At 46.7% G+C, this 26580-nt stretch overlaps 1 protein-coding gene across 6 annotated transcripts in view; it reads left to right on the forward strand.

Annotated features, from left to right (window-relative positions):
* The window catches only part of SAMD4A (sterile alpha motif domain containing 4A), a 210590-nt gene that overhangs the window by 177297 nt on the left and 6713 nt on the right, over nucleotides 1-26580 (forward strand). For all 6 annotated transcript variants that reach the window (XM_038544761.1, XM_038544762.1, XM_038544764.1 and 3 more), the window contains 5 exons: nucleotides 5703-6036; nucleotides 8671-8756; nucleotides 14206-14324; nucleotides 18542-18743; nucleotides 20100-20226. In XM_038544761.1, the coding sequence (XP_038400689.1) occupies nucleotides 5703-6036; nucleotides 8671-8756; nucleotides 14206-14324; nucleotides 18542-18743; nucleotides 20100-20226 (868 nt within the window). The remainder of the gene's footprint in view (nucleotides 1-5702; nucleotides 6037-8670; nucleotides 8757-14205; nucleotides 14325-18541; nucleotides 18744-20099; nucleotides 20227-26580) is intronic.

The raw sequence follows: 26580 nt of genomic DNA on the forward strand, positions 1-26580 counted from the left end.
AGAAGATGTGGAGAGACCAAACAATGACAGAGGCTGAGCTGCCCAGAGGGTCAGAGAGAGTGTGAAGGAGCGAATCTGATGGGGTTGTGGATGTGTCTCACACAATGTCACTGGATGTCACAATGTCCGTGGATGTGTCACATACAATGAGTACTGAACACTGTCCCCTGGAATTGGCCACCAACATGTCACTGGTAGCTACAATGAGAAAAGAGTCACAAGGAGAATGGAGGGATGGAGCTAAAACCCATGAACCAGGGAGTGTGAATGGGCAATAAGGCCACTGAGTAGGGAAGCCTAGACTTCTCAAGATGTTTGGTGGAGAAGGAAAAGGGAAGATGAGAATGGGCACTGGGGCAGACTTCTCAACATTTATCTGAAATACTGAAAATGTTTCTACATCCTTTTATTCACTGGCCTTTTTTCACCTAACTCCCAAACTGTGAAGCTGAACTATTCCCTGGGAACCTGGCATGGGAAAAGGAGACACATAGACACCGAGACACACATAAATAGTCACCTTCTCCCCGCCCCAACACACACACACACACACACACACACACACACACACACACACACTGTGGGTCCCAGGAACTGGTGTAGGCATCTTAGGGTGAGGATTCTGCTGTATCCTCCATGTTTCACAGTGCCTGGCTCCTGGTAGGGCTCAGCTGGTAAACGGAAGGTGGCGAGGGGGAGCAGATTTAAGTAGATGCAGGCGTAGATGCAGCAAGAGAAGTCCAGTTCTTCCCACACAGGGGGAAGGATGGGGCCACAGACAGTGCATAAGTGCTGGGATACTGGCTGCCCGAGTTCTGTCTTCCAGATGATTTGCCCCTTGCTGCCCTAACGTGCCCTGTGAAAGGTTCCAAACCAGTCTTCCTCTAAGACCTAAGAAAGCCAGGCAAGGGGTCAGTGGGCAAGGAGCTTCCATCGCTCCAAGTGTGCCCTGAGTTGTGCTGCCAGAGCTGAGTGTGGGCAGTGGCGGGCCAGCCTTCATGGTTCCTGCTCTGCCATGAGCTCCTCGGCTCGGCCCATGAGTGAACAGCCAGCTTCGTTTTGCCTCTTTGTGTTTATAATGTAGGATGATATTTATGGTCTGAAGGATCAATAGAGACTTGGGTTGGTTCCCTACTTTTGTCACCATGGAGAATTAATCCCCACAGCCAGTTGACGATGCTGGAGTGGGTCCCCCTTCGGCCATTTCCTAGCTTCCTTCTCACCCTGGGCGAGTTCTAGAATTGATTTTGAAGAGTCAGGTACCTAACCCCATGGAGGCTGGCATAAAGGGCATTGTTAACTTGTTGGTAGCCAAGCGTTTTCTTTGAGACACTGGCTTGGAGGCTGTGGGGGAGAACAATACAAAACTCTGCATGATTTCTGCAGAGAAAGTATCCGTCATTAGTCATTAGGTTTGTGGTTTCCTTTTTGGGGTGCTTGTCTCCTGTGGAAAAAAATAAGCTTTGAACTTGGAGCAAGTATGTTTCCCGTTTCAGGGAGTTCAGCTCTTGGCATAACCAAAATCTCTTTCTTCCGTCACTGAGTAACTACAGAAGCTTTTCTGCATGTGATGAGAACAGGCCAGGGTTGTTTGGTGGCAGCTGACAAAATGTCACAAGCATGCCTTTGCTCACCTCAGCGGTAGCTGTCACATGGAATGACATGGCAGAGATGGATGTGATCCCCCAAAGAGGCCGGTTGGCTCTGTCTCCTCAGCCCCACTCTGTGAGGAAGCTTCATCCCTTCACTCTCCTTTCCCAACCCCCCTCCCTCCCACCTCAGTCAAGGGCTGGACAAGATCAGAACCTCTCACATCCCAGGTGCCCTTTAGGCAATTGGCTAGAAGTGGAGGACCTCAAGGCAGGGGTCCCCCAGTTGACACATAGTTGAGTTGGTAAAGACAACAGGTGCTTCCTGGCATGAGTCATCTAGCTTACCTCCATATGCCCTGCCCTGATAAAACACCAAGTCCAAAGTGGAGGAACCATTCACACGATGCCATCTAGACTCTGGAAAAGGCTGGTCCAGTCTAGACAGCAGGAGAACTGGGAATGATCAAGAGCACCTCCCGACTCACATTATCAGGCTTTCCAGCACAGGTATCAGGCTAGTCTTACCTCTGCCCTATCCACCAGATTTAAAAGGAAGGCAGTAGACTTTAAAGCCCTCCTCTTGAAAGAAAGAAAGAAAGAAAGAAAGAAAGAAAGAAAGAAAGAAAGAAAGAAAGAAAGAAAGAAAGAAAGAAAGAAGAAAGAAAAGAAAGAAAGAAAGAAAAGAAAGAAAGAAAAGAAAGAAAGACTCCCCCCATCTAAAACAGGCTGGACAGTAGCCCCGAGCAGGATGGAGACAATTCTGATGGCTACTTAGCATTTCAATTTCCTCCATAACCATGGGTGCTGACTCGGCTAAGATTCTGCTTCCAACCTACTGAGTAAAGCAGGTTCCAGCCAATGACAGGGCCAGGCTATTGGTGTTTTGCTGCCCAGAATTGAGATGTGCCTGTCCAAGACTGGCATCCTCAGGTTTCCTTTTTTCTAATTGATTGATTGAAAAGTCTCGGTGTACAAGTGATCGTGTTCCATGGACTTGTGTTCCTTGACATCATCAAGCAATTTTTCTTGATAAGAAAGGATCCCAGGAATGGATTGGTACTCATGCTTCAGGCTTTTAAAATTATGTCCTTGCTATTCTGGGCTCTCAGAAGATTAAATACTTCATTAGTAATCAGGGCTTTGATTGTCAGCGTCCTTCCTGGGTTCCAGGGAGAGGTTCACTGCAGAAGGACTGGGCAGCCCTGTGGCAGAAGGGCTCCTCACCATGCCAAAAAGACTGCCAGGCCCTGACCCCTCACCACAAGCATCAAAGCCTGTTCTGTGCCTCCATGAGCATCTGGCATACAGATAAATGTCAATCAGAATCAACCTCACTCTTTTTCTAATAGATAATAGCTAGTATATCAAACCATATGTGCAGGGGGACCCAATTTTATTAAACAACATATAAAGCCATTTATATTATATACAACTTCAGTTGAGTTATTCCTTGAACAGCTTGGGGTAGAGGAGCACCCCCACCCTGTGCAGTCAAAAATCCATGTATAACTTTTGACTCCCCCAAAACCTAACTACTAATAGCCTACTGTTGATTGGAAGCCTTACTGATACATGAACAGTGGATTAACACATATTATATGTTATATGTGTTATATTCTGTATTCTTAAAATAAGCTAGAGAATAGAAAATACTAAGAAAATCATAAGAGATGGCACACCTGGGTGGCTCAGTTGGTTAAGTGTCTGCCTTCTGTTCAGGTCATGATCCCAGGGTCCTGGGATCGAACCCTGTGTCCAGCTCCCTGCTCAGTGCAGTCTGCTTATCCCTCTCCTCCTGGCTCATGCTCTCTCTTGCTGTCTCTCTCTCAAATAATTTTTTTTAAAAAAAGAAAGAAAATCATAAGAGAATAAATTTATAATACCATACCATATTTATTGAAAAACTCTGCAGGTCAGTGGACACACAGTTCAAACCCATGTTGTCCAAGGGTCATTGGTGTCATATACATATAGATTATACACACATATTTCTCTCTGGAAATGATTCTTTGAAAACATGTCACTCCCTTGCTCAAACCCTTCCCTGAAGTCCCAGCTCATTGAGAAAAATTTCCAGCATCCATGCCTCCACGCTCAGGCGCTGGTAGCAACTTGCGGACCTAATTTCTCACACTCTCCTCTCACCATTCTGCTCCATGTCAGGCCTCCTTGCTCTTCCTCACACACTCCAGGTATGCTCCTACCTCATAGCCTCTGCCCTCCCCATGCGCTTTGCATGGAGCACACTTTCTCAGAATCCTCGTGCCCGCCTTCATTTGGGTTCCCGTTCTAACATCACCCTTCAGAGAGCCTTCCCTCACAGCCACCCTGGCCTGCACCTCAGTCCCAAACACAGTATGTTCATCTCAGGGTAGGATGTAAACTCTCCAAAGAAACTGTAAAGGAGGGCGGTTCCCACTATATCCCCTTGCCTAGCACAGTGCCCAGTTCATCAGAGCCCTAGACATACCTAGTAATTTAACAAAGAAGCGCACGACCCAGTAGTAGCCTGACACTGACCTGCAGCTTTACAAGTTTTAACATCCTTACAAACACCCATTGAGGCAAATAAAGTTATTATCCTTATTTTCAGCATAGAGAAGCTGAGGCACAGAGAGGTTAAGTCATTTGCCCAAGGTCATACAGCAGTGTCTGAATTTGAACCCCAGCATCTGTCCTTAAGTCTGTATTCTTCACCACTACCCCAAATGGGTGGGTGGTGTGAATGAGCAGGTTCCTTCATCCAAAACAAATAAATCCTACACAGGACAGAAACTTACATATGACCCAACTTTATTATACAGCTTCTTAGGGGTATGCATGTACACTATCCAAATGTTTTTTTTTTTTTATAGAAACTCACTGAAGAAGCCAGGGATGGAAATGTGAAAAAATCATTTTATTTTTATTTTTTTAATAAATTTATTTTTTATTGGTGTTCAATATGCCAACATACAGAATAATACCCAGTGCTCATCCCGTCAAGTGCCCCCCTCAGTGCCCGTTACCCATTCACCCCCACCCCCCCGGCCTCCTCCCCTTCTACCACCCCTAGTTCGTTTCCCAGAGTTAGGAGTCTTTAAGTTCTGTCTCCCTTTCTGATATTTCCCACACATTTCTTCTCCCTTCCCTTATATTCCCTTTCACTATTATTTATATTCCCCAAATGAATGAGACCATATAATGTTTGTCCTTCTCCAATTGACTTACTTCAATCAGCATAATACCCTCCAGTTCCATCCACGTTGAAGCAAATGGTGGGTATTTGTCATTTCTAATGGCTGAGTAATATTCCATTGTATACATAGACCACATCTTCTTTATCCATTCATCTTTCGATGGACACCGAGGCTCCTTCCACAGTTTGGCTATTGTGGCCATTGCTGCTATAAACATTGGGTGCAGGTGTCCTGGCGTTTCATTGCATCTGTATCTTTGGGGTAAATCCCCAACAGTGCAATTGCTGGGTCGTAGGGCAGATCTATTTTTAACTCTTTGAGGAACCTCCACACAGTTTTCCAGAGTGGCTGCACCAGTTCACATTCCCACCAACAGTGTAAGAGGGTTCCCTTTTCTCCGCATCCTCTCCAACATTTGTGGTTTCCTGCCTTGTTAATTTGCCCCATTCTCACTGGTGTGAGGTGGGATCTCATTGATTTGTATTTCCCTGATGGCAAGTGATGCAGAGCATTTTCTCATATGCATGTTGGCCATGTCTATGTCTTCCTCTGTGAGATTTCTGTTCATGTCTTTTGCCCATTTCATGATTGGATTGTTTGTTTCTTTGGTGTTGAGTTTAAGAAGTTCTTTATAGATCTTGGAAACTAGCCCTTTATCTGAAAATCATTTTAGTGATCACCTCTAGATGGTGGGATTTTCAGGTGATGTACATTTTCCTCATTGTGCCTATTTGTATTTTCCAAGTTTTCTACCTGGTCTAATAGAATGATAAAACTAAGGTGATTGCATTTCCAAAGAATGTTGTGATGAAGGGGCCAGCAGCTGGGAGTCCTGTCTGGGAACCACTCGGGGCGGGGGAGGGGAGGCATCAAGGGGGAGGCCACCCCCATTGCTGATGCTAACAGAGGTCTTCTCCCTCTGACCATCCAGGACATCATCGAGGGGGGTAACCTGCGCATACCACTCCAGGAACTGCACCAGATGATCCTGACTCCTATCAAGGCCTACAGCTCCCCAAGTACCACCCCCGAAGCTCGCCGCCGGGAGCCCCAGGCTCCACACCCACCCTCACTGATGGGCCCTGAGGGCCAGAGCCCCGACTGCAAAGACAGTGCCTCGGCCAGCAGTGCCACGGCCAACACCTCCGCTGGGGCCAGTGGTGGGCTGCAGCCACACCAGCTGAGTAGCTGTGATGGGGAGATGGCTGTCGCCCCCCTGCCGGAGGGGGATCTACCCGGGCAGTTCACACGAGTCATGGGGAAAGGTAGAGCCTGATTCTCACGCCTCCCCCTTTTCTTCACTCTACACCACTAACCAGAGCTCCTGGTTCCTGAGGGGCTCCCCGGATGCTGGATCAACCTGTCAGGGTTGATGTCATTAGCCCATTTACAGATGATCGGAGTGAGGCTCAGAGGTCATCATTTGGATCTGAACTCTGATCCCTCTGGCCCCTAAAGGCCTCTTCCTCAACCCTGTCTCCTTTCTCTTCCACTCCTTCAGACCAGGGCTTGCTGGGCCCTCCTAGTAGAGTGAGTGCTCATTGGGCCTTTGGGCCTGCAGGCAGAAGTCAGCCCTTACTACAGACCAGGCCTGGAAGGCACCACGGCCATGCCCTGTGCCTGTCTGGAAAGCAGGACAGAATTCTCATGTGGTCCTTTGGGTAAGAGCACTCTTTCTACCTGGACTGCCCTGTGCCTCCCCTGTGCATGGCACAGTGATTATGTGATTATAGTCCTTTTTTTTTTTTTTTTAAGATTTTATTCATTCATTCATGAGACACAGAGAGAGGCAGAGAGAGAAGCAGGCTCCCTGCGGGGAGCCCAATGTGGGACTCGATCCTGGGTCTCCAGGATCACACCCGGGTTGCCCTGATTATAGTCCTTGAAAAGTCCAATACTAGAATAATTTGTACTTGAATGTTTCATAAGAAAGTGTGATTATTTTTAAAATGTAGTGAATACCAGCTACTTCTCCTTTGGGAAGGAGAAACAATTTTTTCTTTATTGCCCAATCATTTTAAAGAATCAAGTTCTTACCAAAAGAAATGGACACCTGAGTCTTACAGGTGCAGTGAGAAACTCCCTGTGTATACATGTCCTAAAAAAGACTTAGATCCATAGAAATCTGATTCAGAGGAGACAACTTGTAGCATCCCTTTGAGCTGAGAGGCCAGTCAGCTTGATGGCCAGGGTGAGTCCCTGGTCTCCCCCAACTCACCTCTGAGCCCTCTTAACCTCCTGACCTCCTACCTCTGAGTGGGTTCTTTGCTGGTGGGATTAGAACAGATGACCTCATGGGTAAAGCTACATGTAGGAGGTGGAAACCTGAGTATAATCCATGGCGGGTTCTGTCCTCAGAGGATCCAAACTCCTTTGGCATGGCTTCTTTTTAAACTTGAGCTACTTTCAAATTAATTACACAATAAATTCATGTTCAGCATAAAATCAAAACTAAACAAAATGATGGAAAGTGAAGAATAACCGGTCCCCCAGGCCCTGCCATCTTCCTCCCATGAGGTGCGTGTTCTAAACAGGCTTGGCTTCTCCCTTCAGAAACTTTATAATATTCATATACAAGCACGAGTGTCCTTTTTACACACAAACAGGTGTTGTTTACATGTCTTTATGCACCTTGTTTTTCTACATTATATATTTTTAATATTTCTATCAATATCATACTGATTCTTTTTAAGATTTTATTTATTCATTTATTTGAGAGAGAACACATGAGCAGGGGGAGGGGCAGAGGGAGAAGGAGAAGCTGACTGCTGAGCAGGGAGCCTGCCGCAGGACTTGATCCCAGGACCCTGAGATCATGACCTGAGCCGAAGGCAGATGCTTAACTGACTGAGCCTCCCAGGCGCCCCCGGATTCTTTTTTCAAGGTTGCATACTGTTCCACTGTATGCATAAGGCATAATTTAACAGGGCTCCAATTAATGGACGTTGATGTATGTGTAGTTTTCAAGTTTTTGTTATTACAAACAATGCTATATACTGGGAATCTCTGTGCAAAGATACGATATAAATGGAACTGTGACAGACTGGTTAGGCAGGATTAGGGAGAGGAAGGAATCATGATGCTCAGGTTTCGAGCTTGACTGCAAGACATTTCCACTTTTAATTGACATCTTTTGTCCAGCCACCTCTACCATGACCTTCTAAACACCTCTGTCAAAATCAGAGCATCAAAGCCTCCAGGGTGAGATTAGAATGGGCCACGCTAGTGTGGCCCTGGAGAGCCCAGTGGGTGTGTGTACAGAGAGTACTGCTCTGTCTTTATTCCTTCAGTTACTTGAGTGTGTAAGTGAACCTGTGGCTGTCTAAATGTGTGTTATCACTTTGAAAAAATAACTCTCCAGTGACTGAGCAGGCATCCTGCTCCTGTGTGTGCCCACACACCTCACAGCCTCAAAGATGTGCAAGAGCCTGAATCCTCCAGACGAGGCGCACAGTTCATCCGGCAAGTTATGGAGATTGCTCTCTGATAACGTCGATGGTCTTTGATGCCTTTGAACTACCTTCTCAAAAGGAGCCTCTTTCAGAGATAGAGCTCAGGACATGGCCACATTCTTCTTCTCCCAGAGTGTCTGTCTGAGGCCGGATTGCAGAAGGCTTAATATAGAATGGTATGCCTGGAATTAACCAAAGGGGCTTCTCGAGGCGAGGGCTCCCGTGGTGACCAAGCCTTTGACTTCAGTGGAATGAGGAGCCTTCTGGCCTTTTTTGTGAACCTTACGTAAAGCCACAGGCACACATACTTCTCAAAATATTAGTCCTGAAAGGAAATCGGGGGCGGATCTCAGAGATTAGAATGGGTATACATGTTTCTAATTCTTCTTTTCTTTTTTCTGTTTTTTTTTGTTTTGTTTTTGTTTTTGTTTTTGTTTTAATTCACAGTGTGCACACAGCTCTTGGTCTCCAGACCTGATGAGGAAAATATAAGTTCCTATTTACAGCTCATAGACAAGTGTCTAATTCATGAGGTGAGTAGTAATGGGTTTCACAAAATTGTTTGTCTCATTGTTTAGAAAGGGTTCTCAGCATTTCTGTGATGTGATCATTTGGGTCTCCAACAACTTGTTTCTGAAGGGTAGAGAGACATTAATAATACTCTGGGCAGAACTCGGCTATGGTGGCTTCAAACCTAAGCAACAGCTTGTGATACTTGGGTATCTAGAGAGTCATCCAGACTAAGCTCTGATGTGAGGGTGAATGCCTGAGAGAAACTTCTGGTGCCAGAAGAATCCCTGAGTGACTAAGCCTGGCAGGTAGTTAACACACAGCCCTGCCACCTAGCCTTGGCGTTTAACAGTCTTTAAAATTTTGAGTTGAGATATTTTGCCATTTGGCTCAGGGCAACTTGGAAGAAGGTTGGAGAGTGTACAAAAGAAATGATGTGTTTATGTTATGTTCCGTGTGGTTCGATTTGGGATTTTTATAGGAACATGTCCCTTTGAAGAAGGACTGAGGCAGGCTGGAGCTATGCCCCATTAGACTCAGTACTAGCACAATCTCCCTGATGGAGCCAGGTGGATCCTGGGTGCTGCTGGCTAGGGCAGCCGCCTGCCCTGGAAGCTGCCCTGAAGCACATGTGGAGACAGGGACTTGTGCCTCAGACCCAAGACTTCAGTGGCTTCTTGGGAGCACCCCCTCCAAAGAGTCACAGAGATAAGAGTCACAGTGTAGGCTTTGGATAAACTTCACAGCACTGAGGTCTTTTGTGGAATTTTAATGTTAGAATAAGATGGTAAAGGCCGGGCAGCCCGGGTGGCTCAGTGGTTTAGTGCTGCCTTTGGCCCAGGGCATGATCCTGGAGACCCGGGATTGAATCCCACATCAGGCTTCCTGCATGGAGCCTGCTTCTCCCTCTGCTCTCTGTCTCTCTGTCTCTCTGTCTCTCTCTCTGTCTCTCACTCTCTCTGGGTATGTCTCTCATGAATAAATAAATAAAATCTTAAAAAAAAAAAAAAAAGATGGTAAAGGCCCCTAACTCTGCTCACATTTGCTGAGTTGGCATTCAGAGCCCCAGAAGTGCAGTGAAGGGAAACACCCAGCACAGAGGTCTGTCCCCCTTCCCCAGCACGCCGCTCACAATGTCCCCACCCTGCCAGCTGCCACACAGGCACATCTGTCTAAGGCCAGTTCGCTAGGCCCTCCACCTGTCCACAATCTGACTACCCAGTACCCTCATGAACAGGTTATGGTCTCCTTCTGGGTTTCCTTCCCACCCACTGCCCCACAATCCCCTGAACTCTCCCTTTTTTGCTATTTTCTTTCTCAACAGTGCAAATTCTTCTGTGGCCTTCTCCCCAGCCCCTAACTCACCCTTTGGTATTTTTAATCCTGATACCGCAAGTGTTTTGCCAGCAAAAAGTGACAGGAAGAAGAGAAGGCAAGGATGTGTTAAAGGATTTTAGAACTCATTCATTCCGTAGATCTAGATTAAATGCCTAGGCCCTGTCCCTGGCTAGGTAGCTGCTTATGGTGTGAGGGTAGTGAAAGGTAAAAGAAAACCAGGTGATCACACACATGAAGATAAGGCTGTTCTGGCTTCCCATGGAGCCCAGATGAGGAGCAAGGCCACCAAACCCAGAATTGGAAATGGCTTTTCCTCAGAGGAATTGCTTCCAAGCTGGGCCCGAAAGGCAAGCTGCAGTTGTGGTGGTAAAGACTCAATATGTAAGGAGGTAGGAATGCCCCAGGCAGAGAGAACAGCCTTTGGAGGGCTCTGTCTTACTAGGAACATTTGGAGTGGGCTTTGAGGGGCCTGAGCAGGGGAGGATTTAAACTTCTGTAAAGCAAACTAGAGCCTTGCTTCCTCTCCCATGCCCATGCTCACACTTAGCCTTCAAGATACTGGAGGACGCATTATAAGTTACTTTCCATCTTGCCTCAAGTCTGCTGAGCCCACAAGACAAAATAATGAGCCCTCCAGCTGCCTCTGTTGGACGGTGCACAGACTTCCTAATTGGCCTCCGCCAGCCCTGAAGCTGTAGCCTGATGCTTCTCGCCTTCCTGCCATCATGCATGCCCTCCCTGGGCAGCCTGGCTCTCCTTACCATTTCCTTAGAATATTTAGGAAATGCCTGGGTTTTTTTCTCCCTGCCTGCCCAAGTGATTAAATGCAAAGATGGCACCACGTGGACTCATCTGCTGGCAGGCGGCCCCAATTGCAGTAGAGGGGCCTCTGGCTGATGGGAGTCATGAGCAGAAAGGAGCTCATGCCATGTCTGCTTGCCTAAATTTATGTCGGGATGGAGGGGCCTGCACTCTGCTTTGGAAGGGAAAATGTTGTGCAAGACTTATTATTATTTTAGTTCAAGAAAGAGGAAACGTGTCTGCATAATTTTCCACAGGCTCAGGTTATTCTATGTGGGCAGAACACACTCTCCCTCTGAGGCCCCATTGAAGCACGCAGTCTCCATCCCTGGCTGAATTTCACCTGAGCTCCATGAAACAGGACTCCCTTTCACAGTCTGAACATGCCATTCCTTAGCTGACTGGACGGGAGGGTGTTGACCAAACCTAGACACCTTCCTTCCTCCCCAGGATCAAAGGGACCAATTCCCTAGAGCAGCAAAAGGGAGGAAAGGAAAGTTCTGAATTTCATTTCTGAGATCAATCACTTTGTCTCCTGGATTATAATCCCTGGCTTCTTGCCTCCTCGCCATCTCGAGAAGGTTCTATAGAGATGGGCTCTTGACCCTTTATGAGCCTTTTGATGCAGCCACAAAAGCTATAGGGCATATTATATACCTTCCTCCAGACAGACTCATTGGTTTGGCCCTGACAGGAAAAGAAGACTCAGAAGTGGCTGACTGGCTATGTCAATCTATATAATAGAAGCTTCCGTCCCCTCCAGTCCCTGAGGAAGCTGCTACCAGCCCAATCTAGAGTTGCCAGTAGAATGGCTGAGGTGAGGGGTCAGTCATCCTGGCTGGTAGCAGAGCTCTCACAATGGAGGGCTACTTTGCAGGCACATACAGAGACCAGCTTTTGGAAATCCCTCATTGCCAGCCATGACCTAGCTCCTCTCATGCCTCTCAGATGCAGTCTCCAGGACCAAGAAGTGGCCATCACACTTACCAACCATGGCTGAGGGGCTTAATCCTATCCGCAGCCTGGAACTAAATAAGCCTGATGCCCAGTTCTGAGTGAATGAGCTCACCTCCCTGGGTGGTGGTAGGGTATAAATATTTCCATCTTCTTGGATGTTCTTTGCCACCACGGGACATGTCATGTATGAAGTGGTGTCCTTGGAGGCACTTTGAATGCATGTCTATAAAGTGAGCCATTTCCTCTTGTCATTTGGAAACTCAGGCCAGCTGTCCTTCAGGCTGGGCTCCAGACCCAGCCTGGTATTATAGTTTTAAGAACTTGAAGTCATTTGTTGGGACTAAAGGTGATTGTCGAATGCCAAATATGGCATATACCACCACTATAAAGGGCTGGTCTGTGCAACCACAAAAACCTGGTTAGATTATCTACGAGCCACAGTTATTGAACCATTAACTAAGAGCCAGGCATGTCCTACATAGTCTAAGTGCATTTCATGTGTTATCTCATTTAACCCTTACAACATCTCTTTGAGGGAGATGTTATCCAGGCTTTTTAGAAGGAACAGTGTCAGGTAAAGGAACTTGCTTAAGGGTGTGCAGGGATCTGAGCCCTGCCCATATCATACATCCCCAGCCTTCCTTTGACCACCTGGACTGGACTCTCTTCTCCCAAGTCATCTAGATTAGTATCCCTGCATCCTGTGTTCTCACTCAAACTTTGGCAGAATAAGCCAGTCAAAAGCAGAATCTATCCATCTCTTTCTTTATTCGTCCAGCAGAAATGCTTGCCTTTCAGGTTTTTAGAGGCATTCGTGTATAGTTGGACACTCACCAAGTATTGCCAACAAATGAGAAGGGACCACAAAGTAGAACCATGTCCTTACCTCGTACCCATGAGACCAACCCACCATGTACCTTATTTGGTGTCTGCACCTCTTTAGGAGGCCTGGAGTCCCTTGATTGGGTAGCCCTCCTGGATGAATATGCTTAAAGGCACCTGGCTAAGGTCATCCAGGAGGAAGGGGTTTGCAAGACAATAATTTTTTCACAATATAACTAACATCTTTTTGCTTTTGTTCACATAGCTCTCCTATGTTTAGAACCTTAAAGATTAAATGTCATCAGGAGAAAATTAAGCTGTCATGTTTTCTCTATTTAAGGAATCTGTTTCCTTTATGGGAAAGAGTCATATAGTCTGCTACTCTAAGTAATAGTTTATTGCTACTTAAAGGAATTCACGTTTTATTGACAAAACTATATGGGTATGTTATCTCCATCACTGTTACTGCTAATCAATCAAATCTGATGGATCTCTCACAACTTGTGGACCACAGTTCTAGGCACCTGACAGGGCATTCCTATATTGCATGTAGGATCCTCAAACCATCTAGAATGGTGCATGTCCATGTTCCGTTTGCAACAGAATTACCAGGGCACTTGCTGCAAACATCTTCTGGACTCCTGTCTGCATCTATTAAATCAGGCTCTAGGTGTGTGGGAAGGGGCCTAGGAAACTGCATTTAATAGTCTTGAGGGATTTTATATGACAGATTTGAGAGTCTCTGCCTTAGGGACTCATTACCCCTGTAAAGTCATTCCCCCAGGCTTTAGCGTACAAAAAAAAAAAAAAAAAGATATACATGACAGTGTGTTACAAAGCAGACAAAACTCCCCCTCAATGCCAATTTTACTAAAAAGATTTGAGAAGGCATCAGATCTACCCATTTTCCTAGACTTTAGGCAAAGTTTAGGTCAGGATTTGGTGCACTGGGATTTTTGTAGGGCATGGGGCCCCTTGAGATTTCTCAACAAAGCCCTGTGCCCTACAAAAACCCCAGCACACCAAACCTGATCTATAGTATATAGGATAGGATAGGATAGGATAGGATAGGATAGGATAGGATAGCAGAGACTATACTCCATTTTTTGAAAACCTACAGACCACTCTAGGCTAACCACACACTATCAAGCAGATTGATTTTTGGAGTGGTTTAGCATTTCCATTGATTATGAAAATAAAGGGGGCCTGCAAAAGCTAGAGTATTCAACAATCCATTTTGCAATTCATTCCTGGTTAATCCAGAATAGAGTCAGGAAGAGGAAGGTGAGTGTGGATCTGCCAGAAACACAACCAAAACAAGCGTTGTCAAAAGCTTAATGCATATACTTTACCAGGTACCTCCAATGTCAAATAACTTGCACTGTCAGTACAGATGGCTCCCAAGTGAAACTGACTGCTGTTTGGACCAGGTGGGAAACAGGTGAAGAAAAGACAGCTGCAAAGACTCTGATGTCCTCCCGCCTATTAATTGTGTGTTCCTCCCCCTAATGCCAGGCTGCGCCACCCATTAAAAAGTCCTGTTTGTTTTTGCAGGCATTTACAGAGACTCAGAAAAAAAGATTGTTGTCATGGAAACAGCAGGTGCAGAAGCTCTTTCGGTCTTTCCCTCGGAAAACCCTTCTAGACATATCAGGATATCGACAGCAAAGAAAGTATGTTGGGATTTCATTCCTTTCAATGCCTGGTGGTTCCCTGGTGCACCCTTGCCTGCCTGGGTCCCTGGGCAGGACAATGGCAGGGCATCATTCCTTGTCCACAAAGATGCCCCGTGGGGAGTTCCAGATCACATTTCTTAAACAGATGGGCTTGGGAGAAGGCTACAGAGAGAACGTGTTCCCAGAAAGAGAACTGAACGTGATCTTCTATAACGCATTTTACGTGATCAAAATGACGGTAATAGTCCGGATGGGCATCAAGGGGAGATGGGTATGATTGAGTGAATGCCCACAAAACACTTTGTGACTTATCCACAAAGGGGGGCCCTGAGAGGACAAAAATGGGTTATTCTATCAGCACCTTACGAGGTAGTGTCATTTTTTTCTCCCTTCTCCCTGCAGACTAGCTAATTATAGTTGGTGGCAGGGTGAAGAGCCCAATGCTGGTCTATTTTGGTCTGAGCTGCAATCTAAGAGTGGAGCAGTACCATTCTTGATTTTTCATAGTACTTCAGCTTCTTGGATGCAGTTAAAAATAAGCCTTGTTGTACTTTAGAACCCATTACCTTAATCTGGTTTTAAATTGAGGAATCCAATTGCATATTACAGGTGAATTACAGTGTGACAATCTGGGGGAGGCGTCAAGGGGGGAGATGTAGGTTCCTGAAGCCTTCAACAGTGACAGACAGTTGGGGGGGGGGGGGGCGGAGACAAAAGAATGATGGTATAAACATTCTGAAAAATCAACTTTCTGTTTTACATTTTTAAACATTAGCAGATAAATAATCTTTTCATTTGCACCTAAAAAGTTCTGAATTAATTTCTCAGTGCATATGTAGAAGCTCTGTGTTGTTAAAATTTCTGGCATTTATTTGCATAAGTGTGCCTTAAAACATCACTGCTTTATATTATTTAAGGGAGATAAGGATAGTTCGGATTTATGAAAAGTTTTCATTAAAGACTAATGTAAAAATTAAAGTGTTATCACATTCCAGCATATATAACACTGTTATTTTTTAAACGAACATTTAGCACTTACTGTGTGCCAAGTGGTATCCAAGCATTTTAGGAATATTAATACGTTGAATTCTTGCAACAACTATATGAGGTAGAGTTGCTATTATTAACTCCAATTTACAGAGGAATCGGTAGGCAGGGGTATCTAGGATTTGGACCAGGCAAGCCAGCACCGGCTGCAGAGTCTGCTCTTCTAACCGCTACATATGCCAGGCCGAAAAAGCAGTCAGGCAGAGTGGCATGCTGTATGGCAGCTCCCTCCCCCAAGTTCCCTGGGTAGATGGACTGGACCACCTGTGTACCCTGAGGATTCCCAGGGACCCAAGTGAAAGGCCAGGCCTGCTACCCTGGGGACTGTTGCTTTCCCAGGCTCTCTCTCTTCTTATAAGGGCAGCAATATATCTCTCAGGTGAGAGGACAAGATTCCAGACCCCTCATGCAACACCAGGCCCTCAGGACACAAGTTCCAAGAGGAAGAAGGAATTTAGAGGATAAAGAGGAAGGCAGCTTTTTAAGCTTTGCTTCTCCCCAAAGTGTCACCCCCTGCCTCTGTCTGCTCTGTTTTGTCCTTGGTCCATATCAGAGTTCTCATTAACCTTGACCTCTCTGGAGTGTTATTAACTAACGTTTGTATTGGGCTACCCAAGGTTTGCCGTATTGGAATCTTGAGGGACCTGTTGTTATTGATTTGATAAGGATGAATTCAATCATCAATTGTGGATGTTCAATTGGAAGTTGCTAAAGCGCTAGAAAAATAATTTGTTCTCATTAGCTATTACTTCTGGGATCTTTTTGTGCTATTAATTTGCTTTGAAAATCTGTTTCTCCCATAATACAAAGGTAACTGCAGCCCAGCCCCTGCCTGAATGATCACAAATCCCAAATTAAGTGATTCTTATTAATGTTATTTTATCAGCCTTTTCATGCATTTCAAGGTAATGAAATCAGTTGGCTAGATTTCGGCAAGCAGAGAAAGACACAGATGGACAGAGCAAAAGAATGAGAAATGAACATTGAATTGTCACTTTGTTCTCTCCCCAGAAAGAATGATTAGGTCATTAAGCCTAGTGGTCTGAAGTAACCTAAGGTTGCCAGCAGTGGTAACCCTCAACTCTGGCTTTGTAATAACCAACTAAGGATGTCACAGTAGGGCCCCACAGTCATTAGAAAGAGGACTTAGCCAAATTCTATCCCCTATCCCGACCCCAAAATGTGCTGGGATCTATGCGCCACGTGCCGCCCAGCTCATGCGTCCTAACTATAGGAGTCTCTAGAGCCCTCATTTCTTCAGTGACTAAGTGTCCCATACCAGAATCCTCTGCCCACATTATATTGCTCAAGAATATAATCTTGCCTTCCTGGAAGCACAGATCATTTTAGCATCACTCATTGACTACTGTACTTTGCATATGAAATAACTTTTTAAAAATCCGACCAAAAAGGAAAATGAGCAAAAAAGCTATCTGCACTAAATAAAGTCTTAGAATACAGAATCATCTGCCAGGTGGCCAATATTCCAACTCCAAAAAACCAAAGGACAAGTTTTCATCCTTGTTTCCACCTGTCTTAGATCTCAGACTGTCCTTCCTCCAAAAGAGGTCTCATAGATCATGTGAAATTACTTTTACCCTCTCCTGGCCCAAGTTTCTTCTTTCAAACCAAAAAAAGTTAATGTTAGTAAAAAGAAGGTGTGGGAAAAAGGATGAGCTAGAGACCTAGAACCCATGAGTGTCCTTCTCACCACATGTAGGTGAGTCCCTGACAGGAATCAGGAACCTTTTCCTTGGTCACAAAAACCTGGAAGTGGAATGACACAAGCCCAGAAATGAGCTGCAGCCAGCTCACCTGTGGAATTCTCTTCTCTGCCTCCTCCCCCCCAGGAAATGTAGGCATTCTGGGGAGAAGAGAAACATTATCTGAGATCAACTGTGCTAATGGCTTAGATAACACACACACACACACACACACACACACACCTCTCTTCCTCAAGAAATGACCATTTTGCAGCACCCCCCCCCCCCACCAACCCCCATCATTTTCAACTGGTTAAACTACGTCAGCCTTGTCTCCTCACAGGCTTAGTATAGGCCTCCCTTGTGTGGCAGGGAAAGCAAGTCTGTTCCATCTTGTGGCCATTGGAGGTAAAGCATTTCGAGTTAAAGATCAGCAAATGACTAAAGCTGACTCTTCTTGGAAGGAATGTGCTGGTTCCTGAAACCCTACTGGCTGCTGTGTACTGTCCCAGAACCTGAGGCATGTTGGAGAAGGATGAGTTCTTGGCCGCTGAGGTCACTGGAGCAGTGGGAGCACAGTGTCCGAATGCGAAGCCAAGGGTCCCTGGCGGCCTCCAGGAACACGGGACCTCTCTGGCTTTCTTCAGGGAGGGTCTGTGGAGCAGGGAGCTGTCGATGTCCTAGGTCCAGAGCACTTGCAAACATCATCTCCGTTCTCCTTCCCTACTTTCAACCTGGGAATCAGAACCCCAGACATGGGATCAAGTCTTCCACAGGGAAAAGCATCATGATGGCAGGGACCCATTCGTACATTCAGCCTGCATTCACTGTGCTGGGAGCTGACTCAGGCATGGGACATGCAGGATTGGTGAGGACAGTCACCATCTTTTCTCTCTTGGAGCTCACATCCTAGTGGGGCTCCCAGGCTACTCTCTGCAATTGTGCTATGCAGACATCAGAAACAGACTGTGGGGTGACAGAAGGAGCACTGATCCTGGCTCTGAGGCTTTTGTGCTGTGTGGCTTCGTGCCGGGCACATACTGCTCAGGGCCCTGGGACCCAGCATGGGAGATAGCTGAAAAGCACATTGGTCAACCTCCTAGGCTCGTATTTTAGCACCATCCCCCACTGCCTGTGGGACCTTTGCAAAATTGCAAAGCCCTCTGTTTTCTTTCCCCAGCTGTAAAACGGGAGAGAGCACCTGCTTCACAGGTTGTCTCATGAGGACTGAAGAATCAATGTAAAAAGCCCAGGATGGTGCACAGAGTGGTCACTCTCAGATGTCTCTTAGCTGTCATTTTAATCATAGCCCTTTCCTGATAACAGAACTACCCTGTGCCCCTGAGAGACCTGCGAACTGTCTACACATATGCAGATTCCCAGGAGGCATCCTGCCGGCAGCTGGGGGTTTGGGAAGGGCTGTGGGTGACTGACAGGGTTTCACTTGTCCATTCCCTCTCACAGCCGCGGCTTTGGGCAGTCCAACTCCCTCCCGACAGCCGGCTCTGTGGGCGGCGGTATGGGCCGACGGAACCCACGCCAGTACCAGATCCCCTCCCGGAACGTCCCTTCCGCCCGCCTTGGCCTCTTGGGCACCAGTGGATTTGTCAGCTCCACCCAGCGCAACACCACAGCCAACCCCACCATCATGAAACAAGGAAGACAGGTGTGTTCTGCCCCAGGGAGGAGGGTGGGCAGCCTGAAGCTCAGGGCTTGAGGCTTCAGGGTCTATCCCTACATGACCCCGAGGTGAGCAGAGGAGTGGAGGAGGGCTGCACTGAGATACAGTTGTCCCTGTGCTCAGAGGTAACCAGTTGTTTGCACTGTTTCCCTGGGAGACGGAGCAATGACCTGGCTGCACTTGGCTTCATGGGGATTTACTTAGATGCCCTATGACCACTTTAACCTTTAACCTTGGGGGCTCTGTGCATTCGAGCCTTAAGGAGGAAATACAAGACCTATCTTGGATTTGCCTTGCTTGACCTGCCCCAGCAGACTTCACCACCTCCCAGATGTGGGTTCCAGAGACGAGCAGCTAAGGAGCTTTCTTAGCCTTTTTATTCACAGCAAATAGCTCCTTTGTCATGGTCCCAACTGTGGTAGAAAATCCAAAGAGGAGCCTAAGAGAGGCTATCAGAGAGAGAATTGGAATATTCTCTCCCTATTCAAGGCCAGGCTGCCCAGAGGTCTTTACTGTGGGATTTAGAGCTGACTTCTATCCAAAGGCTTCTCACCCACCAGTCCTGTTCTCCCCACCCTGCCCAATGCCTTCCATCAGTGTGTCCAGCTTTGTGGGGCTCTGCAGGTTGGGGCTGGGACCGGAGGGATACAAGTGGGTCTGGGTTGTCATGAGAAACCTAAGGGATGATAGATTGGTTTAAAAACAGGAAAAAAAACAGCTCCAGGTAAAATGAGCAGGATTTATTTTCCAGGGCATATACAACAGCGTAGGAGAAAGCCCCACTTTCTGACCGTTGTGGGAAGCCCCAAATCAGTTCAAGAGGAAGTCACCACTAGGACACCCGCATAATAATAAACGCAAGCTAAGTGTGCCAGCTCATTGCCAGCTGAAAGATTCTTTTTTCTCCCCCTCGCTTTGTAGTAAGTTGTAAGACTCTCAAAAAGAAAATCAACTGAGAGCCCTGAAATAGTTTGTGCTCTTCGTTGCAAACATTTATAGAACTCTTCCCATCTCTGAAAAAAAGTGATAGGAAAAGCAAAGGCAACAAAAGGAATAAAAAGAGTTTTGGAGATAGTGAGGAAGAGAGCTGTCCAGATTAAGCTAGGGTTGAGCAAGGCCTTGGGCTTGGAGAGGGAGAGAAAATGAATGGACTCTAAACCCCTTCTCTATAAATATGTAGATGTGTAGCATGAGCTTGCCAGGCCTCTTCCAGAAGTTAGCAAAGGGTTCTCCAGGGGTATTTGCCTCTTGAATTCTGGCTGGCCGCCCTGCTCCACACCCCCTCCGCCCCTGACCCCAAGGCATCTGGACTAATGGCTCTCCGTTTGCATTTCTCACTAGAACCTCTGGTTCGCCAATCCTGGGGGCAGCAACAGCATGCCAAGCCGCACCCACAGCTCAGTCCAAAGGACCCGCTCGTTGCCAGTGCACACTTCTCCGCAGAATATGCTGATGTTCCAGCAGCCAGGTAGGGCCCTGTCCTTGATCTCTCCCCCTCTCTTCCCCTTGACATGGAGGGGAGGCCAGGATGCCAAAATAGATGCCCCTGTGAACCCAGCCGGAAAGTGCTTAGCCTCGACTGTCACCACGCATTCTTTTGAGCTTATAGAAGCCTTTCCTTTTTTAAACTGTGCCTTGCCAGCATGAATAGCGGCTGGTTGGCTGGGAGCCAGCACATGGAGCCCCAGAGCCGGTTGCAATCTGACGGGGATATTTTTGATACTAGTCATATTTCTAGATTGATTAAACCAGAGATATCACTGGAGGGTATCTGGGGGAGTTGGGAGGGGTTCCATGTGTCGTGCGCATGTGTGTCTGTGTGTGTGTGTGCTTTGTGTGTATGTGGGAGGATGTGCAGAAAGTGAAACAGAAGAAGAGAAAACTTTGATGGCACTGACAGCTAAGAGACTTACCTCTGGTTTGGGAGTACCTTGCAAATGTGACTTATCGGACCAGCCATCTTCCCTTTACTTGGCTTAAGAGCAACTTGGTGCACTTCAAGTCAGCTGCACCTCTCCCCATGCCTCCTGAAACAGAGTAACCAGAGTTACGCACAGTTAACAACTGCTTGCACACTTCATCTATGCAGACAGTGACCTCAAGGATCCATGAGTAATATAAAGCCATGCAAACAATTACTACATCCAGCTTGATGACCCTCTAAGTGGGAAAATCAGACAGGTACAGGTGCTGTACCTGTAAGAAAAGACTCACCCTAGGCAAGAGACATGTTCTGTACAAGAAGTCTATAGGAGTTCCAGGAGAGGAAATGTCCTATGGCCTGGGTGGGAAAGAAAATTTCTTTGAATTGGAGCTGAGCTTCAGGGGACAGAGAATGAAGAGGTGGAAAGAGGAGGGTGGAGTTACAGGCAGAAGGAGACAAAGGAACACGACTGCAATCATACGAAGTGCCTCAGTGAGTTCCGGAAGCTGTGGCTTGAGCCAAAGGGTCAGGCTGCAGTAGCCCCGAGTAGACCAAGGAGCCAGAAAGATTGTGGCTGATGAGGTGGGCTCTGAACTCAAGGCTGAGGAGCTCCGACCCCAGCCACTCTCCATGGGGAATGTATGGAAGATTTTGGGTAGGAGTGTGCATAAAGGAGTGAGAGAAAGGCAGCAATAGAGGTGGGGAGATGCTGAGGAGGAAGGGGAGGTGAGGAGCCACCACAAAGTAAGGTGTGTCAGGAAAGGAAGATGGTCCAGATGCCTGTTTAAACTTGCTTCTTGACTTCTAGAGCCTTTCCTGTTTGCACCCTTTTGTTTTAAAGCTCCTTTTCTCTGTTCTGATACTTGTAGCTTCCTGGAAAGAAATATTTGATAAAAGTTGGGGATTGTGAAGGTCTTCTCCCTGGGTCATGCAGTCCCAGCCTTTGTTTTCATGCAGAATTATGTATCATCCATTCCCAATAAAAGAGAATCTAGACAAGATTTGAAGACATTCTGGGCACGAGGAGATCTTTCACCTTGAACAAATATTTCACCCTGACCTCAGTCTTGGGACTGCAGCCCAGCCACCTTGCAGACTCATGGGAGCCCTAGCATAGCCAAGCACTCTCTTTCTCCTTCAGGCCCTATACACTTGGAGCCTTCTTGCTCCTTTTTAACCTCTTGTACCTTCTTTTGGCTTCTTCCAAGTCCTCAGTCCTCTGTTCTCACCATACCTTTCCCACATTCTCCCATCTTAAGTGGGAAGAGCAGACCCACCAGGAAGAGGTGGGCCATCCCTAGGAGGACTATTTGAATTTGTAGACACAGATCCTTCATCTGCACCTTTGTTGCTTGCTCATGCTCAGGGCGACTAGGACCCTAAGATTGTTTCTACCCTCTACCCAGGAAGCCTCTTGTTCCCAGAGTTAAAAAATCAAGTAATACAGAAGGGCTTTTAAGGAAAAGTGACTGTCCCCTTCCTCTCCCCATCTCAGCCCAATCTCATCTCCCAGAGACAGCCACTTAATAATGATTTTCAGTTTTCCTTCTCCCTGAGGAAGCAGCCTCGTTCACAAGCAGGCCCATCTAACTTCCTCAGCCAGGCCCAGACAAAGTTTCTCAGGGATAGGCCTTGACCCTCAAAGCAGCACATCCTTATTAGTTCAGCAGGCGTCTAGGGGCTGGTGGCCAGGGGGCAGGACCAAATTCTACATATCAGATCAGGGAGTCAAAATTAGGAAGGTACCAAGTGGCTTTCATTTTTACCCAAGCAGCAGTAACAGTAACACAAAATCGAATAGAGATATATAAACCCTAAATTAAATCCTCAGAAAACTGTGTTACAGTACAGGATAGTGGCTTTCTCCTGGCCATTAAATGTTTTCAGAACATCCATGTTAAAACACATGGGTAAATCCTGAAGACTACAATTCATTCTAAGAAAGTTTTGATTCTGTAAACTTAAAATACTTCCATTAAAATGATGGAAAACATTAAATGTCTCCAGAATACATAGAAAAGTCTGGGAGCTAGAACAAGCCCCCAAGTTAGGAGCTAGAACAAGCCCCCAAGTTGTGCATCAGCTGATCAGTCACCTGGCTTGAGTTTGCAAGACGATCTAATCTTTCATGGATCTACAGGGTTTGTGGACCCCCTAGGAGGCCATGTTTGGGGTAGTTTTTTAATTCATTCCCAGAGGGACAGATTTTAGATGTTTCCCAGGACAAACCAAGAGAGCTACTAAGTTTAGATTGCTGCCTCTCACTGGCCTCTGGCATGAGTAAGAAACACTAACCTGGTCCTCCCAAAGCAAGGGAGAGAGGGTCTGATAACACTCACCAGTGGAGTGACTTTAGCTCAGAACAAGTGTGGTGCCTGGTGTGGTCACATTCCCCCAAAAGGCATGGTGTTTTCCCAACTGGAAAATTAGTTTGGAAATTGCTTGCAAAATGACTACGTCATCTTGGAAGCAGATCTGTTCCTGCTGACCCATGCTCAGCCACCCTTGGGATCCAGTCAGAGAGAATCTCAAAACAGCTCTGGTGTAACACTGGGAGGCCACGGAGGCTCCTCACCACCTAGAGGGCCTGACAGGAAAGGGCCGAGGGACCAGAGGCTGACTTTAAAAGAAAAGCATAGGATCCCTGGGTGGCTCAGTGGTTTGGCGCCTGCCTTTGGCCCAGGGCACGATCCTGGAGTCCCGGGATTGAGTCCCACATCGGGCTCCCGGCATGGAGCCTGCTTCTCCCTCTCTCTCTCTCTCTCTCTCTATCATGAGTAAATAAACAAAATCTTTAAAAAAAAAAAAAGCATGGGAAAGGGTAGGCTGGGCAGCCTCACAGAACTACGTCTCTTCCTTCCCTCTCACAAAACCATCTGCAAACTACCCTTGATGCTACACTGCCCAGATGTGAGATGGATAAGGGGCTTTACATGGCAACATTTCATGTTGTGACATATCCGTTCACCATAGCAAACCTCCCCTATGTACGAGCTCATAACTGTATTTCTTCCACCATTTGAATGCTGCATACATGATAGCATAGTGCCCCAAGCTGTTACCATTCATGGTCTCCTTGGTGTGTTTCAGATTCCTTCTGGAGAATTGCCTTTTGAAAGAGTGGGGAGAGGGAGAGTACCATCTATGCACTGGGTCCATTAGGGGAATGGAAGGTGCTGCTTTGCCAGGAAAAGACCAGAACCGGGACCCACTTAAGTACCTGATATGCATTTGTTCTTTGCCTTCTAGTAAGCCAAGGCAAACAATCCTGATCAGGACTGGCAGATAATAGGTAGGGAGGTTGGTGAATGAATCAGTTGTATCACAGCCAAGAACTGAGCTGGGCCTGTGCTCCCCTGCCTCTGAAAATCAAATTTGGAGAGACCAAGCTAGAGCAAGATGGGACAATGCTGTCTAATACCATATTCTCATCATTTTTTTGTGAAAGTATGGGTCCCAGAGGATTTTCACAGCACAAACTTCTACAGGTTTAGGAATTCTGTCCTATACTACTCAGCCTCTGTTTCGTGATTTCTCTCCTCCCGGCAACCCCAGTTATCACTTAACCTAAAGACCTTCCTAATTGTTCAACAAGTAGCCTCAGCTGTTATTGGCAAAGTAGAATTTTAGAGGTTTTTTTCCTAGAATACCCCATTTCTTATTCTAAAGTACTAAAGACCCTGGCCTCTTTACCTCAGCCTCATGGACTGGGAGAGAGCTCCACAGGTGCCACACGTGTGAGACTCAGCTAGGATGGCTGGTTTCTGCCAAGAAAAAGTCGCAAGGGCTTTCCCCCCACCCCCACCCTCCCCAGGTGGATCCTACAGAAGCATTTCATTAGAAATGGATGGCTACTCCCTTCCAGAATCTTGACCCTGGGCCTGAGCACAAGGATCTGTACTTGTGGGACTTCTGAAAAGGCACAATTATAAAGTCCCAGGTCAGCCTAGACCCTGGGCATCCTAGAACTGGGGATCCTCACTAAATACTAGAATGGTCTGATGGTCAGGGGAAAAATTCCTGGTTCTCAGAGATGTCATCTGAGTTAAGGAAACAGGCCTGCTTTACACAACAGCTGAGAAGGCTCAGTCTTTCCTTCTTGCCTTACTGAAGACATAAAACTATGTCTGCCTGGTCCATTACTGCTGGGGGGCCCAAGCTAAATGCAATGAGCCCTTGCGGGGGGAGGTAGCAGAAGCCATAGCAAGAGCTGTCCTGGTGGTTTGTGCATGCCTGGGTGGCAGGAGCTGCCCAAATACTTCTCTGGGGCTTTGAGAGTTCCACCCACCCAAGCCACACTTGGCTGAGGGCTTCTAGCCTGAGATGGAAGCTGTTATCCACCCAGCTGGTCTCCCTCTGTCTTGTATGTGTGGGGAGATGCCACGGATCTGTTTTTATCAAATACACAATTAAAAAGTCACACTATTAGGAAACTCTGGAGTGTGAACATATGGGCTTCTCCCAAGACTTAGAATTTTTCAGAGCCACTGAGAGTGGTGGGGGTCGTGACACCCTAGCGCACCAGAGGGAAGAGCTGAGGGAGAAAAAGCAACCATGCCAACTTTCAACCTAAAAGAGCAGCCACTAAGGTTTGGAGATTCTAGAGCGGAGAGCCCCGCATTTCTCAGCCCCCTTTTTTGAACATGCAGTCCTAGGCTTGGGAAATGGCATTTTGCTGCGTGTTGGCAAGAAATCCTGCAGCTGAAACACTTCTCTCCAAATGTCGAGCATCTTTATTTATCCAAATCTCTCCACAGTGTTTGTTTAAAGGGGAGTGCTAGAGAGTAAACTAAATTTTACAATGAGCATATGGATGGTTATAATTGCTGAGGGTTTTTTTTTTTCATATTTGCTAACTGGCTATATATAAAACTGTGTTTCTATTTTATAGATTTCACACCCTGAAGGCTGCTAATTTTGCATGCATATGATTTTCACATGAATGGATGAAAATACTAAAATACTCTTCCCTTTGGGTTGTCTAATTGCCCCATCCCTACTCTGAGAGCAACAGCAGGTGGGGGTGGGAGAGACCCTTCCATTTTCCCTGGCTCCCCCGGAAAGCCCAATAGTCCTCTGTTCATGAATTGGCACAGTTGCCTTTCAAACCCATTGATGCTGGAACTTGTGTCAGAAAGAACCCTATCTGCTCCCTAGTGCTTTTCATATTGATCCATTTTGCCCATCTACTCTAAGAATTTTAAACAACAGAAATGACATCTGCCTCTGAATTAGCCAGTAATAGGGAACACAGATTGCAGAGAAAACCTAAATGTATAGCTCATCAAGGAAAACAAATACTTTGGTTTAGCCACTGGTTTCAACTTCCTATCCCACTAAACCACCAACCTAACCTCATTTGTAATCCTGCCCTCCACCCCAAGTGCCCCCTGGTGGAGACTCGAAGGAGCAAGGAAATGGCCCAAGCTTGGGCCACCAGGATCCTTTCTCCCACTTACAGACTGAAGAGCTATGGCCCAATGAAGAGAAGTTTCCCCAAGTCGCATATGAGGACAGTGGCAATGTTGAGATTCCCAGGCCCTCAGAACACACCCTACTGTGTCTGCTCCCCAGCCCCCACCATAGGATTTCGCAATTCTTAGCTGTCAGAGTTTCCTTCTTTTTCATCACTCAACAGACATGTGTGAAATGTGCCAGAAGGCCATGGCTGAGTATTATGGGAGATTCAGAGCGATATAAAAGTACTGTTGCTGTCTGCAAGGTGCTTCCAAGCCAGTGAAAGACCCTCAAAAACTTCCCAGGATTGCGAGATCTGGGAGGTACTGACCGTGAGGTCCCCAGCAGAATGGGCTGCCTCCCACTCAGGTGGAGGAGAGACTGGAGCCTAGAGAGATAGGGAGGGTCCAGATGGTAGAGGGGGCTTGGTGGTCAGAATGT

Source organism: Canis lupus, chromosome 8, assembly GCF_011100685.1.
Source record: "Canis lupus familiaris isolate Mischka breed German Shepherd chromosome 8, alternate assembly UU_Cfam_GSD_1.0, whole genome shotgun sequence".
NCBI lineage: Eukaryota > Metazoa > Chordata > Mammalia > Carnivora > Canidae > Canis > Canis lupus.